Below are 17,247 nucleotides of genomic sequence, written 5' to 3'. Positions count from 1 at the left end.
TAACATATAATATACTGTTCGAAAGATCTATTTGTTGTTGTTCGAACGCTAACCTCACTCGACCAAATCCGTGCCTCGGTTCTCAAGTTACATGACGATATGTCAGGCACGTGTCCTTTTACACGGCGTGCGTCAGATGACCACCCCGGACTCTGGACGCTCCAGAACTGCCAATCATCCGCTGATGGCAAAAATGAATGGTCAGCCTTGTAGCCAACGAGTGTAGGTTTCCAACGATACCCCACGTGGGGAGGTGCAAATACAGGAAGTAGGTGAAAGTTGACGAGCGAAAACAAGAAGTGAATCACACTCACGGCGGTGGATGAGGAAATGGATTTTGGAAAGCTTTTTTTTTTTGGTGCCGGTTTTACTCGGACGTCTCTCAAAGACCCATTTTTTAACAGATCTTTAAAAAAATTGGACCTGGTACTACATGTAACCGCAGTGTTTTCCAGCTCATACCTCTATGCTGGAATATTGGAATATGGAATCTTGCAACCACTAGAGAAAAATGTGAGTACACAAGTTCAACTCAAGTTCAGACCTCTGTTACTCTATTTCATTAGCACTAAAAGTGATTTTCCTTATTTGCATTAGTAACTTCAGAGTGTTATCTTTTAGGGCTGGGCGATATGGCCAAAAATTATATCGCGATAACGATATCGATAACAATATCATATCACTCGATATTAGGGATGCACCGATATGAAAATTTGCCACCGATACCGATTGTTCAACTAACACAATCGGCTGATACCGATATTTGTGGCAAAAAAATATATATATTGTATATATATTATTTTTTAATGAAACTACTGTATATTTGTATGTCTCTAAATGTTTTGATGAATTGAAAATGGAGGACCCTTATGTAAAAAAGTCGAAAGTCTTTTTCTGGTCTTCATCCTCCAGTCCACTGAGCTCTACTGTATTGTACCCATTCTGCAAAAGTTTTCAATCAATCAATCAGACAAATGTATAGAAAAGCTTTTATTATAACCATATAACAAAAAATTATATTATTGTTTATGAAAATGTGTTAGCCCTATGCTTGACTATTATTTTAGGCATGGTAACAAATAAAATAATAATAATAAAATTAATAAATAAAATATTAAATAAATAAATAGGCTACACGTCTCTCTTTTTGTGTTACAAATTGTGCTCACCGATATGAACATAGGCCTCTTTACTTACTTAAAAAAGGAAACATCAAGAAATATGTTTATGGTATTAATTCCACCATGCCATGTGTGTTTTTATTTTATAATGCTCATGAGTCATGATTATTGCTGAAGTCTGAGTCATACAATACTCACTGGCTTTCAAAAAAGTTTATGAGTTTTAATAAGAGAGCACTATCTCTCTCAACCAAAGCAATGCAGGTAGATGGCAACAGAACAATTTAGATTGACAGTCGATTCTGCCAATTACATCACACCGCTTGCACCCGCCTCTGCTGTTCTTACCACCAATCGGGAAGCGCTTATTCGTTTTTTACTTCCAGGAAGTCCGCCATTGATCTGCATGCGAGAACCACAACAAACTAATAGCTAATAACGCTAGCTCCCCGCCGGCCATGAGTAGACTACCAGCGCTCTGCAGGATGACCAAACGAGGCATAATGATTTTACTGCAACGAATGTTATAATAAAAGCTTTTCTATACATTTGTCTGATTGAAAACTTTATTAACAGATTGCAGAATGGGTACAATTCAGTACGGGCTCTCGGAGCAAAGGAAGGAAGTGAGAGATATGAATGAGTAATGCTTGCTATGTTCGGGTAAATATGCTGATGTTATTGAACGTGTAACTATTAGGGGTGTAACGGTACGTGTATTCGTCGCGCGAATTTACGGTACGGCCGTCACGGTGCGGTATGCGCAGCCATACGGCGAATACGCCCCACAGCGCACACACACGAGTCATGCATGCAGGCACTCGCGAGGTCCGTGCGAGAACAGCGCGTGTGGCCGGGCACACCGAGTCAGATTTCAGAGCGGCGAAAGTGCACTGAGAAAGGCACATACATTGGAACAGCTGCAGGGTCATTATTACAGTTTTACAGTTTTCTTTCGTTTTCTTGTGCGCCCAATAACGTTAACCAAATGAAACTAATGGAAAGAAACACACACACACACACACACGCGCGCGCCAACAAACACATCAACATTCTCCCCCGCAGGACTCACAGGCACAGCTCATCATCAAATAAGAAAAAGAAACACTTTTCCGGACAGATCATCTGAGCTCCAGTGTGTTTAAATCCAAATAATCCTCTGCCATTGTTGTAATATGTCATCTGTTCTCTAGTATTCAGTCTCGTTAAATTCTCTTTAGAAGTGAAACCGAAACTTAGCAAGGATAAGTTGTTAAAGGGGCAGTAGGCAAGTGGATGCCTGGACACAGAATGACACCATTATCACTGACTACCACAGCAAGCCTATAGAAAAGTATTCTATTTAATAATAATAATAATTATCATAAATATAATATATAAAATAAAAATAAAAAAAAGTATATTTTTTATTAATAATAAATTATAAATATTTTTTTTCTGGTGTACCAAACTCGTACCGAACTGTGACCCCAATACCGAGGTACGTACCGAACCGTGGCTTCTGTGTACCGTTACACCCCTAGTAACTATATAACGTTAATGCCACAAAACGAATGCCTTTGTTAATCATAAGTAACTTTGATGCAGTAGCTTGTGTGTGCAGGTCGCTTGACTGAAACTTTTTTCAAAGTTTGAACGTGTGGACCAGATTGACGCGACACAAATTGACGGATATTTATCGGCCACTGCCATCGGCACATTTGAGCTTATCGGCCGATAGGCCGATGGCAGTCAACAAGGCACTTATTGGCCGATACCAATAAAAGGATTTAACAACAGTTTATTTTGCAGCAATTCTTTGTCGTTGCCGCCATCTTTAGTGTTACATCCCCTCACACTCCAGTTCTCAGGCTTTGAAAGCGAAAGTAAACCGGCTTCTCTGCTGGCTGTTGAACAGTTCTGGCTCTGCTAGTTTCTTTTCTATCTTTTTGCACTTTTTTGGTGGACAAACCACCGCACATGTGCACCGTGACTGGAGACTAGCTCTGCTGTGTACAGACGGTTTCAAACTGTATTTTAAATTAGAAAGCAAACAAAATAAATGGACAAGAGAAAAATAAATCTCAATTTGGTCAGTATTGTCATTTGGACAAGCAAAGCCATTACTTTAAGTTGCAGGCAAGAAAGACAAGTCTGTCCACTGTCTCTGGTTTTAAAACTGCCCTGTTGCAGGTCACACAAAAAAAAATATATATTCGATATTTCTTTTTTCCGATATCGATTATTAAAATTAGAGCTGGGCCGTTAACGTGCTGCATTAACGCGATACTAGTATCGCGCGATAATATAATTGACGCAGTTAATCTAAAAAAAAATAAAAATAAAAAGAATTACCTTTATTGACCCGTTTACGCCCTGCTTCACATTCACACAGTTCCATTCACACCTGGGAGCTGCCCAGTACAACCACAGTTGACACCATTGGGCACTGAGCAACTCCACTGGAGCAGTTGATTTGCATTGGCAGGGTTTGGCGCTGTCTGGCACCCAACGGGAAAAATATTATAGGCACTATAAGTAGACACAGCTACATAAAACAAGCTGGTCTACCTGAGTGACTGGTGGAAGAAGGAGAAATAGAGATTGGACTGATTGAGTCAAGCCATGTCACATAGTTCAAGTTTGAAATGCTTCTTTCTGTTTTGCTCCTGAGAGTGTGCTAGATACTGTACTGTACTGGTAATATTATTTATTTGTGTTAACTTCTGAATAAAACAACTTATAACACAAGTACATCTTATTGAACATTATTTTGATATTTCATTACCAATTATCATAGCAAAACAGCTTTTTCAAACAGTCTGTAATGCATTTTGGAAACGGGAGATGGGCTCATGGTGTAATGGGCCACCTGGCCTGAGAAACATAAGGAGGAAAGAAAAAGTAAGGACTTACTTCTGGTCATTATTTGGGTAGAACACATTTTGAATGCCTTCGGCAGATTTTCTTTTTAGCCATTTTAATCTAGATTAATCTAGATTAAATCCAGGATTGCAGATAGATTAATCTAGATTAAAAAAATGTATCTATGCCCACCTCTAATTAAAATATATCACGATAATTATCGTTATATCGCCCAGCCCTATTATCTTTCAAAAGAGACCAGACTCATGCATGTGCTATAGAGGCTGACATGTGAGTGTATTTTGACTCCCGCTCCTTCCCACTCCCACAGAAATAATCCCATCCCATCCCAATCCCAAGTGAGAGTTTCGAAAAAATCCCACTCCCTCTCACTCCCACAGAGGACTGATCCCAATCCCGTCCCAATCCCGAGCCAAACTTTTATAGAATCCCACACCCATTTACCAATCCTGCTCTGTTTTTCTTCCTCAGTATAAAATATGCAGTACATGGGTCACATCATTTCTGCAGGGCTGTACGTTAACTTTTTTTGCACATAGCACTGGTGCTACAGAGGTTGTTCTATTTCATTATGGCTTTCGCTCAGCATCATCTGCACTATACTTTACTTCGTGCACTGAATAATAAATTCCACCATGTACCTTTAGATCCCAACATTCGTCTGGGCACACCCCCATCCGCTTACCTTCATAAGCGGGTGTGTGGTCACCTACTCGCCTCCTTCACTTTCACCACAAGGAAGTGCCTTCGGTAGATCCCCACTTGACGAGGTTGTTAGTAGAAGAAAGTTGGAAAACAAGAGAACGGGAAGATACGTTGACATCATATCTTTATTTTCTCTCTCACTATTTCGAGAAAATACGGCGATATTGTCTTCGTTACTGGAGTGTCTGGAAGATGATGATCATTCTGACCTTCAATGGCTTTTTCGTATTAGGAGCTCACGCCGCTGACATGCTCCCCAGCTACAGTCCTCCTTGCTACGGCTGGATGGGGTTGCCCTCCGGCCATACAGCTGGACTGTGGGAAGCACCGACTGTTGTGAGAAGCGGTTGTTTCCAGGGTGGGGTACGTACTGTTTTGCTTGCGAGCTCTGGTTGTTGTTGATGCTGTGGGGGTTAGCTGACAATTTTACGAAACGCCGACTCCAGACTGGGGTCCTCTGCTCGGCTTAAACGGCGGTCGGAGGATCTTGGTCTGACGCCCATGATGGTCAATCTAGTGGGCCGCGACCAGGTCCTGGTGAACCCAGGATTCTCGAGCGGATGCTTCTCTGTCCCGTGCAGGCCCCACCTTTCACATACAAATTTAAGTACACCCTAACGAGGAAATGTGGGCATAGGATCTTCTTTATCGGGAGTTCCATGCTCAAAGTCGGCTGAAGCCCGAAATGGGAATTGTGCTGGCCCCGCTGTATGTCTGGATCACCGTTGAAAACTGTGTTTGACATTCTTTTTCTTTTCCCTCTTAGGGGAGGGACTTGGACAGCAGCCTGTCTGAAGTGTGGCTTGTTATGTCGTTGTGTACAGTTCAGGTGATAGCTGCTTAGCTGGTGTGCTAGTTGTGGCCTACTGTGTTAGCCAGTCAGCTGTTAGCTGCGGCGCTAGCCCGCTGTGTTTACCAGGCCAGTAAACGTTAGCTTGTTGCTATCAGTCGGATAGCTGCTTAGCTGGCGTGCTAGTTGTGGCCTACTGTGTTAGCCAGTCAGCTGTTAGCTGCGGCGCTAGCCCGCTGTGTTTACCAGGCTAGTAAACGTTAGCTTGTTGCTATCAGTCGGACGGCTACACTGTTGAAACGATACTGTGACTATAACATGCCTTAAAACACTCTGACTACGACGTCATCTTTGACAGAGGATGTTAGTCGAACCTACACCGGGAGCCCTGCCAGCGAGGACTGCGTCAACATGGAGAAACGTAGTGGCTGGGTGGCGCAGCGACGTTACCCTCGTCGCCAACACAGGAGATGCTGTGTCAACTTCGGTGTCCCGTTAGCCAGATTGCAGTTCTCTTGGCCTGCGCTCAGGGTAGGAGTCCCGACCGGACTTTAAACACTTCTTCTTTCCTTCCCTTCTAAATGTTTTGTAATAACGATGTTTTCCAAAACGTGTGTTGCTGCAATACACTGAGGATACGACGTGTGTTGTGTGTGAATTGTCTTGTCACTGGTATACTGTAGCTTCTCTCTCCATAGAAATCGGGTTGTTGTTTACATGTGTAAAAATGATCTGGTTAGTTGTGATGAGAACATGTGTGTTCATGTAACGTGAACTCACAACTAAGGGGGTTAATTAACCTATGAAGCTATGCTTAGTGACATGTGATTGAGGAATGAATTCTTTTCTCAGCCTGTAATGACAATGAACAGTGTGTTCACATATTAACAGGGTTACCTGTTCAACTTGGTCGTATCAAGGGTAAGGAAGGAGGGGTGATCCCCCCGGTTTCCCTGGGGCTTCCCCACCCTCCTCTCAGACATGTTGTTTACAATATATTGTGTCACTGTGTTTGTGGGGATACGATGTAACCCTCAGCTTAATTGCTGGGGTTGTGCTTTCCGCTTGAGAAACTATTTTTTCCTAAAGAAAAGATTGTTTGGTCACTTATGTGCTTAGCAAGGCCTGTGGCCAATACATAATCGAGGATTCTGTATTCTCTCGTTATGAAAAACGGCATTCCTCTGTAGCAAGAGTGTACTTTTGCCATTTTTTGTTGTGATGAAGGGTTGTGTGTGTCTTGTGATCTACAACTGGGTTAGGTTTGGCCCACAGAAGCACATGTGTAAATCTGGTACCGGGGCTCTTAAGGGGCCCTCTCTGTTCTGTGTTTTTTCCATAGTAAAAATCAGATAGCAGGTTAGCACAGGAGCTATGTGAGGCTGTTCGATGCTTCATGTAGCAGGCTATGACTGTGTCATGCTCTACTTGTCATTACATCGTATCATGGGTGTGGGGTCGTAAAGGGGTGAACTGGTAATCCTTTCCTCCCCTTTTCTGATTGGTCAGGGGTTGAAACCTCCTGTCCTTCAAGGTTCCTGTCACGTTGCTGTTCGGCACGTTACAGGGTAAGAGGGAGGGGTTTCCAGGTCCCACGCCCTGGAAGATTGGGCGTGTGCACCGCGGAAATTCCCCCGCCATAGAGTACGTCACTGAGCTCGTCTCTGTTGGTAAGACTTCCGTGGGTTGTTCAGGTCCATGTTATGGATCTGTTTCAGGGAGTTGTCAGAGCTCCTCCTCACGAAGTGCCTTCTGTGAGTTTTGGACTCTCCTTCCCTGTGAGGGAGCCTCCTCAGAGTTTCAGAGCCTCCTCATCAGATTGTCAAGGTGAGTAGAACTTCAAAAAGGAGTTCTGCTCTATTGTGTGTGTATTCGATTCAATTCGATTATTGAGTGTGTATTGGTTCAGTGCCTCCTCCTCGGAGAGCCCTAACCCAAGTGTTACATAGCTCAATGTTGCAATATATTCTTTTCAATCTATACAGCTTGCGTGGGAAGTCTCTCTGGGAATTTCCGTCTCCTCCCTGTGGCGAGGGTGGTGGGGTGTAAAAATGTAAACAATTTTTACCCTCAGCTGCGTCACGTGGGATTCATGTCAGTCTGTGTTTCTTTCTTTTTTAAATAAAAAGAGGAAGGAACATGAAGCACGACGGCTCCGTGTCGTTCTCCCAGGCGACTTGGAGGAACAATGTTTGGTGTCTTGCTAGACTATCCATTGATGTGTTTGGGTCTCGACGCGTACATAGTGCTGGCTCGGGGTGTTTCTGTTAAGAATCACGCAGGGGCTAAGTGCGCCTTGGTTGCTCGTTATTAAAACAGCGTTTTTATAGGGCAACTGGGATGGAGTTTTGTCTCTTCCGAGCACCAGTTTACTAGGTTGTCTCGATGAATTCTCGTTCATATCTGGGGGATGTTAACGGAATAGATCAGAACATAGGTAGAGGGGTCTCATGCCCTTGGGGTGGGCCACTGAGAGCGGTACAAATGGGACCGTCTGGGTGGCGCCCTCTTTTCATGTTTTAGATCGACACGCATACCTACCCCCTCTTCTGGAGTGGGCATGTCGGCGTGGTTAGGGCACGGGACTGGTCTGGTCGCGCTGGTCCAGGTCAGTTAACCCGTTCTCCGCCGGGGATGCAGATCTGCTGTTCTGGTACCCTGAGGGACTTGTGCTTTTTTCGGGGGGAAAAATGCCGGGTCGGCCCGGGTGTCACAGGGTTAGGCGTTATGGAGACCCTTTGTTGGGTACATGTTGCACTATCGTAATGGCTTACGGCCATACCAACCTGTACACGCCCGATCTTGTCCGATCTCGGAAGCTAAGCAGGTTCGGTCCTGGTTAGTACTTGGTTGGGAGACTGCCTGGGAATACCAAGTGCGGTGTGCTTAGGGCTGGTTCTCCATTCTTTTCGCTCCTCTCTCACGCGTGGCAAAGAGGGGGCTGTTGTAACCCTGGAATAACCCTTTTTTGAAAACTGAAACACTTGTACTGCGGTATAGCCAGTGTATGCCCGCAGGTGTGTTTTGGAGTTTTTTTCTTGAGGGGTTATAGGAACAACCACCGTCTGTACCGAGAGGGTAGTTGATTCCCTGGTATGTTGGAGCAGAGTCAACTCCCGGGTTGCCCGGTTGAGTGTGCCCCTGCAAGTTCATGACGTCTGCCAATCATGTCAGCCTTCTCTGCCTCGACCCCTCTGGTTGGTTTTTTTTTAATGGAGGCTTTGTCATGGTGATCAACAACGCCAGCATACGCCCCTTCCGCCGGGGGGGCTGTTTTCAGCTGACTCCTTTGGCGCCTGTCTCGTCCGCAGTGCTCCAGGCTCAGGTTATAGCCTGCTGCCTGGTTTCCCCGGTGCGCTGCCTGCTTCCGTTGGTTAACCTTTTTTGAGTGCTTATGGCCATGCTGACTGCCTGTTCTGCAGGGTCAGTGTGCCAGGCGGTGTGCTATTGGGGGGAAAGGGCCCGCTCTTGGAGGGGCCTTATCCGAATACGCTGGCGATGTGGGGGGCGGTGTCACTAAGTGACCGCCTGGTGGGGTCTTGATGCCTGGCGTCATTGACCTGTCCGGGCCCCCTTTTTCCAGGGGATCCAGTTCCTTCAGTGGGTCTGGGTCTTCCTTCGCGCTCCGCTGCTACAGCCTTGCCAACGGGTTGGGTTTGCTCTTGACCCCGTGATTTTGGGAGCAGTAACGAGGTTGTTCCTTCCGTTCGTTCCCTGGTGGCATGCGGGTTGTGCGTGTGTGTAGTTGTGGGGTCAAGCCACGGTCTGCTCACCCTGTGCGTTGAGTTGCTTGAGTTCCTCTTCGCACGGTCGGATCCGTCTCCCTCCCGTAAGGCTCCAATAGGGGGGGTATCCTCCATTAGGGAGGGTCGGGGGGCTCGGTCCTCCCCGGTCTGATGGTTGTGGGGGGCCTCAGCGGGGTACATTTGTCGGGCTATGGCTCCCGCTCAGCCTCTCTTCTGCAGGTGATGCTGAGCGAAAGCCATAATGAAATAGAACGTAAGGTTATGTATATAACCAAGTTCTATGAATTATGGCGAAGCTCAGCATCAGACGCTGCTGCGGCCCTTGATCTCGCCTTGTGGTGAAAGTTTGGGAAGGAGGCGAGTAGGTGACCACACACCCGCTTATGAAGGTAAGCGGATGGGGGTGTGGCCAGACGAATGTTGGGATGTAAAGGTACATGGTGGAATTTTTTATTCAGTGCACGTGCACGAAGTGAAGTATAGTGCAGATGATGCTGAGCGTCGCCATAATTCATAGAACTTGGTTATATACATAACCTTACGATAGTTTTGTAGCACAGGCCAAAATCTTGTAGCACAAGTATAAAATGTGTTATATTTGTAACAGTCACAAATGTGCCTATTGTTTTGTGTTATTTAAATGTAAATCCCACACAATAGTGGGGTGTAGACCAGGGCTATTCAACTAAATTGTTCAGGGGGCCACATTGTCAGAAACCCAAGGGGCCAGGGGCCGGACTGCCACGGCGCCTCCCCGTGCTATGAATATATGTACACTTGACACAACACGCAACCACATTTTCACAACTTTTATTTAAAGGGGAACTATTTTACTATTTCTTTCACTATTTGGGCACTTTTACACAATTCCTGTGGGTTTATGGAACACCTCTGTAATATGTTTTTTTTTTAATTCATTGTTTTGTATTTCTAATCAAGTACTCAAAAACACGTTTTGAGCCTGGGCTCCAACCACTGTGGGAACTGTGTGGAAACTCAGCTGATTATCATGCAGCAGTGTCTCTCTGACATCACAAATCAGCACATTTTCAGATGACTCAGTTCAGTGAGGGTGAATATTGTGAGAGGAGAATTGGAAGAATGCGCCAATATGAGAATTAGAGACATAGATCATATTAATATAAGTCCACATAGCTAGGAAACAATGCTAAACACTGAAAAAGGCCATTTATAAGATCCCCTTTAACTACATTGCAAAAGTAGTATACTTTTCAAAAAAAGTGCTTCATTTATGTGCAACAACTGCAACATCTCCTCTTCAACATTTCAATATAAAAATAAAATAAAAAACAAACAAGTGCATGATGTGCATATGAACATTCTAACATCAACACTTGAACAAAAAAACACATTTATAGTGCAGCTGAGCTTATGAAAAAGTGCTTCATGTCTGTGCAACAACAGCAAATCACAGCATCTTATTAGCACTTATTGTCGACTCTTAACTCTCAAACATCAGGGGGGTGGGGGGCAGACAGGCCTAGCCTACATACACACATCTAATGAGAGCGATTGCACTTCTTTGACTGGGCAATGGCAGAGAAAGAGGGTTCATAGGAAGTGAGGGCTACCCGCAAACAGTGATGCAAATGCTCATTTGTCAAGGAGGCATGGTTGCTTGTTTTAATGGCATTCATGTGAGAGAAACTGGATTCACAGGTGTATGTTGAGCCAAACATTGTTAGCACAGATATTGCCAGCGTTTTTATTTTGGGGAATGTCTTGACATGAATACACTTTATCCAAAATGTTGTGGTGGATTCATTCTCAAGTGCCTGCTTCAGAGCAGATGATGCTTGCATGTCAATTATTTCAAGTTGCAGGAGACCTTCATCAATGTGAAGTGATGCAAGGAACTCTTGTCCTTTTGTGGAAATAGCAGCTACATTGGCAAATGGGTTGCTCACAAAATGCATCAATTATCTGGACATGTCAAATTCATCAAATCAACTTGCAAAGTTTTCCCTCAATTTATCAATGAAATCTGTCATTAATTGAGTGACGTTTGGCTCAATTGTGCGTGTTAACGTTGACATGAAAAAAAAGTTAAAAAAAAATAATAATAAAAAATATTTAAAAATAATATTTATTTTTTACTTTTTTTTATTATCATGTAATCTTTGGCGGGCCGGTCAGAATCATCCCGCGGGCCGGATCTGGCCCGCGGGCCGCCAGTTGAATAGCCCTGGTGTAGACGATTCTCCTCCGCTCCAACATCCACAGGACCAAAGCAATAATCCAGCGGGAAAGGGCTCTGCATTCACCGGTGTAGATTCTCCGGTGCGCGGTACTTCACATTAACTAGGTCGAACTTGACGTTATTCTACTAAGCTCTGACACCTTTACTGTCCTATTTGCACGCGGTTATAAGTGCTCTATTTAGACGCACGGTTGCTCACTTCACTTGGTCGTTGACTCGTGATGAAGGCTTTACGTTTGAGGGTAACGCGTTTCTAGGTTAACTTGACTTTAGGTAACTGACTGCTGTATCCACCTGCGACGTATTTATACGTACGGTGAATAATCTAGTACCAGCCTTATTCCTGTCTCGTATTCTTGCGCAGAACCGGGCTTGTTCAGGCATGTCTCAGCGGTGACTTTGAACTAGACCTTGGGGGTATGGCAGTGGCGCCTAGTGGATCGCTATCCAATAGGAGAACGAAATATTATGGTCTGTACTAGGTAAAAGGGATATTCCGTGTATATGTACAAAGAATACACAAGGGATATCAGACGATATACAAATACTATGCAATATATATCAAGTAATAAATATATATATTCGGTTTAATCTGATCCTTCGTAACAACTATCAAACTCCTTTGACCTCACCTACTTAAAATCATTGACGTAGAGAGAGGGACAGAGAGAGGCTGAGGCTCCCCCGCCCCCTCCCTCCCTTTCCGCACTGTTTTCTCTGCCTCTGAGCCGGGTTAGCTTAGTTTAGTTACCGGTAGCAGCTAACTAGTTAGTTTTGGTGAGGATGCAAAGCATGTAAGATGCATTGTAAGCGTTGCAGGGAAAAACAGGCAGGGACTTATTTCCTGGTCGCAAAATGCGCACTCTAACATAACATAGCACTAGGGGTGGGAATCACCAGTTTCATCACGATACGATACGATATCGATTCTTTGGACAACGATACAATATTATCCGATATCACACAGTCTGCCACTATACGATACGATTCGATTCAGGTGCCTGCGATCGATATGAGACGATATTATATGCCCATTTAACACAATCAGTAACATTTAAATCAACAACAAAAAAAAGGCAATGGAAATATCATTTGACATTTTTATTTTTGAGCTCTTCCAGACATTTAAATGAAAAACAATATTGTTTTCCTCCTGTTCACTGTTTTTGGTTCGTTTTTCTTTTTTTTTCTCGATATTAATATCCTATTCACCGTCAGAGCTGTATTAAGGTGCAGTACCGGCCAGATCCTGTTAGTGGGGCTATCCCGAGAATGCACCCTCCTTCCCAGTGCCCACTTCTCTCTGCCTATGGCTCTGGGTTAGCTTGTTAGCTTACGCTAACGTAACGTTATCTTCGATCTTTAACGCGACGTGGGCATAATGGAGTGGCGAGGATTGCAAAGCAGGTTAGATGCATTGGACCCGTTGCAGAATAAAACAGCAGGGACATGTTTTGGGTCACAGAATAGGCACACTAGTCTTGCTCTAGTGACGCTCTAGACGCTACTGCTGTTGATGTTAAACGGAGTTTCACAACACTGGGCGCGGGGCGATGACGTCGCCGTCGCCGGATTTTCAAAATAAGAGTATCTCAATATGAATCGATCTTTTTACGTTGCATCGATCCTATTTGATTATTGATAATAGATCGAAATATCGATCTGGATCGATGTATTGTACCACCCCTACATAGCACGCTGTTGTTGTTGGGCTGCCGGAGCTGCGCTTGGGAGGAAATGCCACAGGATTTTCAAAATAAGAGTATCGATATGAACCGAACGTTGCTAGCTGCCGGAGCCATAGATATTATGGCTAGAGCTGCGCTTGGGCGGAAATGAGACTTGCCACAGGATTTTTAAAATAAGAGTATCGATATGAACCGAATGCCTATCGCACGGGTGCTAGTGCAGTAAATTCATTCATCGCACAGACTGATTTTTTCATAGCACGCTGTACACCCCTGATGTCTGCCTTAGTTAAATAAAAAAAACACCAAACATTTACATTAGTGATGCACCAATGTATCACTCCCGTCCAAATCCTGTTGATTTTGTTGTCATAGTTCCCACTCCCTTCTGCTCCCGTTGACTTTTACTCCCGGTCCTGCCCAATCACGGGATTCAAAGTGAAATTGACTCCCATCCCGTGGGAATCCCGCGGGACCCACGGGAATCCCGAAAAAATATGTCATCCTCTAAGTGCTATAAGTATAAAGTATAAAGCTAAGCTTTGCAAAAAAAGTATGCAGTCCTCAAGTTAAAGCAGGGCCGGACTGGGGAAATAATTCATACCGGGAGATATAGCGCGAAATATAGCCCCAATCAGACCACTTTTTAAGCGGGGGGTCTGGGGGTCCCCCACCAGGATTTTTTTTGTTACAAAGACTTAATTTCCTGCATTCTGGTGAATTTTAGTGCATGTGAATCACAAACTAATGAGCCAACAATTGCTTAGTACAATGTACTGTTATGGACCTCAAATAAAACTGTTGTGGCACTAGCAATGCTACTCTCTCCACCTTCAAAAAGAAAAAAGCAAGAGCACAACATATTTTTCTATTTACTATTATAATACAGTTAACCACTCTCTCCTGTAAGGGCCTTTCTTTTTCTTTGTTTTATCCCTCTCTCCTCCACCCTTTCTCTTTCTTCCACTGTCCATCTTGACATCAACGTTAATTGACTTTCGCTCTACTGTATCTCTCCCGACTCGAGTCCTTAACTACCTGGCTCACTGCCTGGCTGTTATTCTGCATCTGAGTGCCGTCTGCCATTCCATTCGCCGCCTCCGCTGTCAATCAGTTGTATCGCCTGGTCCCGCCTCCACCAATCACAACCGGCAGCACGGCTCCATTGTGTGTGTGTGATCCGAGGGAGAGAGTCAGATAGTTATCCAACTCTGTCGCAGACAGTGAAATCCTGGTTGTTCCCCACCCACCTAGGTTATCTAACTATCGCGCCGCCGCCACAACTAGAAACAATGGTCTGGCAAAAAAAAATAAAAAAAAAATAATAATTTTTTTTTTTTTTATATAATTTTTTTTTAATCTGTGCAGGCCAGGCCACCGGGAAAACTCCCGGTGCTCCTGATGGCCAGTCCGGGCCTGAGTTGAAGTAAAAAAAATTGCCACTTTTCTGGGTGCCTGTTAAGAGGTTAAGTAAACCACAGTAGAATTGTGAAAGTGAATGGTAGATCAGTTTCCATTGTATTTAGAAATACAAACACTCGATAGAGATTCTAACATTAGCTAACAAGCTAACCGTGTTAGCTAGATAACATTAGTCATCTTGTCTAGCTAGCCGTACAATGCTAACCTAACATCATATCAAGCTGACAAACTGAAACGATATACAGTGGAAAAGGTTATATCAGGGTGTGTATCTGTGTTATAACACTCACCCTGTAGGGTCTCTTTAGCCTGTATCAGGATGTGTATCTGAGTCTGTAGCTGACATCTCTGGACCTCCAGGTCTGAAGACTGCTGCTGACTGAGACTCAACTGCTGCTGGAGAGACACTGATACAGACCTAGAGAGAGAGAGAAATCGAGATATTATCACTGAGTTGCTCTACATCTGATCTCATCGACATCTTATATCTGAGCTGCTCTACATATGAACTCCTCGACATTGTATCTCTGAGCTGCTCTACATCGTATTCCCTCTGCATTGTATCACATCTTATCTCTGCAACATCTTATCTCTGAGCTGCTCTACATCTTATTTCCTCTGCATCTTATTTCCTTGACATTGTATCCCTGTGCTGCTCTACATCTTATCTCTGCGACATCTTTTTTTTTATCTACTTTTTTTCTGTGATTTTTCTCCCCATCCCAATTTACCTCTCGTGCCAATTCTCCCTCCCATGTCTTGAACATTGCTCGCATATGCCCCCCACTGGTTGGTTGTAGGGAGGATAGAAGCCTTGCATGACGTGTCCCCTCTGATACACATGGAGGCAGCATGTCACATCTTTTCACCTGCCAGCGCGGACTCTCATTGGCGAGGTGTAACGTGTGGGAGGCTCACACTACCCCCGCCATTTCCTGTCTCTGCTGTGCAGGCGTCCCCCAACCAACCTGTAGGAGTCGCTGTCCACAGCGTCCAGATTACCACCCATCGACTTCCCACCCGCTAACTTTGCCAATGAGTTAGTATGACGGCCGGCCCAAGCCGTAGGCAACGCCAACAGCCGGAGTCGAACCCGGTGTCTCTTGGGTTGGTGACGAGCGCAATGTCCACTGCGCCACCCAGCCGCCTATCTCTGCGACATCTTATATCCAATACATCTGATCTCTGAGCTGCTCTACATCTGATATCCTCAACATATTATCTCTGAGCTGCTCTACATCTGATCGCCTCAACATTTTATCTCTGAGCTGCTCTACATCTGATCTCCTCAACATGTATCTTTGAGCTGCTCTACATCTCATCTCTGAGCTCCTTTACGTCTTACTCTGGATCTGGGACAGAGTGGTTACCTGAGCTCCTCTACGTCCTCCTCCAGCCTGTCTCTCCCTCTCCCCAGGGATGACACAGTGTCTTCCAGTTGTTCATTCTCCCTGAGCAGCTCCTCACTCTCTCTCTCCGCTCTCCTGTGTTGGTCTGTGGTTCTCGACAGCTCTGCCTGGACACCTCTGAGCTCCCCACACACCTGACTGTGCTGGACAGACAGCTGGAGGCAGCAGAGATACACACTTAAACATTCCAACATGGCTGCCTGTAACCATTGGTACCCACTTTCAAAATGAAAATGCCAGATTTCTGTGCAGTGGTTGAACAGGTAAAACATTGGAAATTGTATTTTGGGCATGATATTACTGTTCTACTGTGACTTGTCTACAATAGCCACCACCTGTACTTGCCCGATGGGTAAGTGCTTTTGAGATCTTAGTGTCAACTCCTGGTGTAATAGTGTATTGGTGTGTAATAGTGTCATAGTGTATTAGTGTGTGTAATAGTGTCATAGTGTAATAGTATGTAATAGTGTACTAGTGTGTAATAGTGCAATAGTGTAATGTCATAATGTAATAGTGTGTAATAATGTGCTATTGTAAGTGTGTAATATAATGCAATAGTGAAAGTGTCCTAGTGCAATAGTGTGTAATATTGTAATAGTGTTCTAGGCTAGGGTACTAGTGTGTAATCGTGTGTACTAGTGTAATATTTTGTAATAGTGTACTAGTAGGGGTGTAACGGTACACAGAAGCCACGGTTCGGTACGTACCTCGATATTGGGGTCACGGTTCGGTACGAGTTCGGTACAACAGAAAAAAAATATTTATAATTATTATTATTAACACTTTGACTGCCTAAAAACGCTTTACAGCGTCATTCCCGGCCATGCTCAAGTTGCCGAGGACGCTTTACAGCGTCTTTAATATCAATATTTCAAAAATCTGGAATCGGATTCATATTTCCCCTCCGCTGGCCTGAGATCCACCAGGAGGACCCACTGAGCTCTCTGGCGGTTCAGGAGCGCCATCTGGTGGCCGATCGGCGCAACCGCTTAACAGGAAGCGCAGTAGAGGTTTTGCTGGTCGGCCATATTACTTCCGGGCACTCGGTATAGGTTCCGGCACTCTAGCTCGTCACACTACATAGCGATCGATTGCCAATAACTCGATAAACAACATGATTTGGACGTATATACCATTATACAAGCTGGAGATGGACCGGGTAATAATATATCCCATAATGATAAAATTTCTACTCGACGATGATCGCCCAACGGCGCGCGGAGACTGGGGTGAGTTTCAGCGTGTAACATTACCATCTTCGATACTAACTGCTTTTATCA

The 17,247-nt window shown here is 44.5% G+C and overlaps 1 protein-coding gene across 1 annotated transcript in view; it reads right to left on the bottom strand.

Annotated features, from left to right (window-relative positions):
• LOC311228142 (uncharacterized protein) overlaps positions 1-17,247 on the bottom strand; it is a gene marked incomplete at its 3' end in the record, with an annotated part of 144,002 nt that overhangs the window by 64,617 nt on the left and 62,138 nt on the right. The window contains exon 17 of the mRNA XM_084314057.1: positions 15,929-16,122. Coding sequence (XP_084170183.1) covers positions 15,929-16,122 — 194 coding nt within the window. The remainder of the gene's footprint in view (positions 1-15,928; positions 16,123-17,247) is intronic.

Source organism: Notolepis coatsorum (genome assembly GCF_963971535.1).
Source record: "Notolepis coatsorum genome assembly, chromosome: 5".
NCBI classification, from domain to species: Eukaryota; Metazoa; Chordata; class Actinopteri; order Aulopiformes; family Paralepididae; genus Notolepis; species Notolepis coatsorum.
This window is presented reverse-complemented; position numbering and strand designations above follow the sequence as displayed.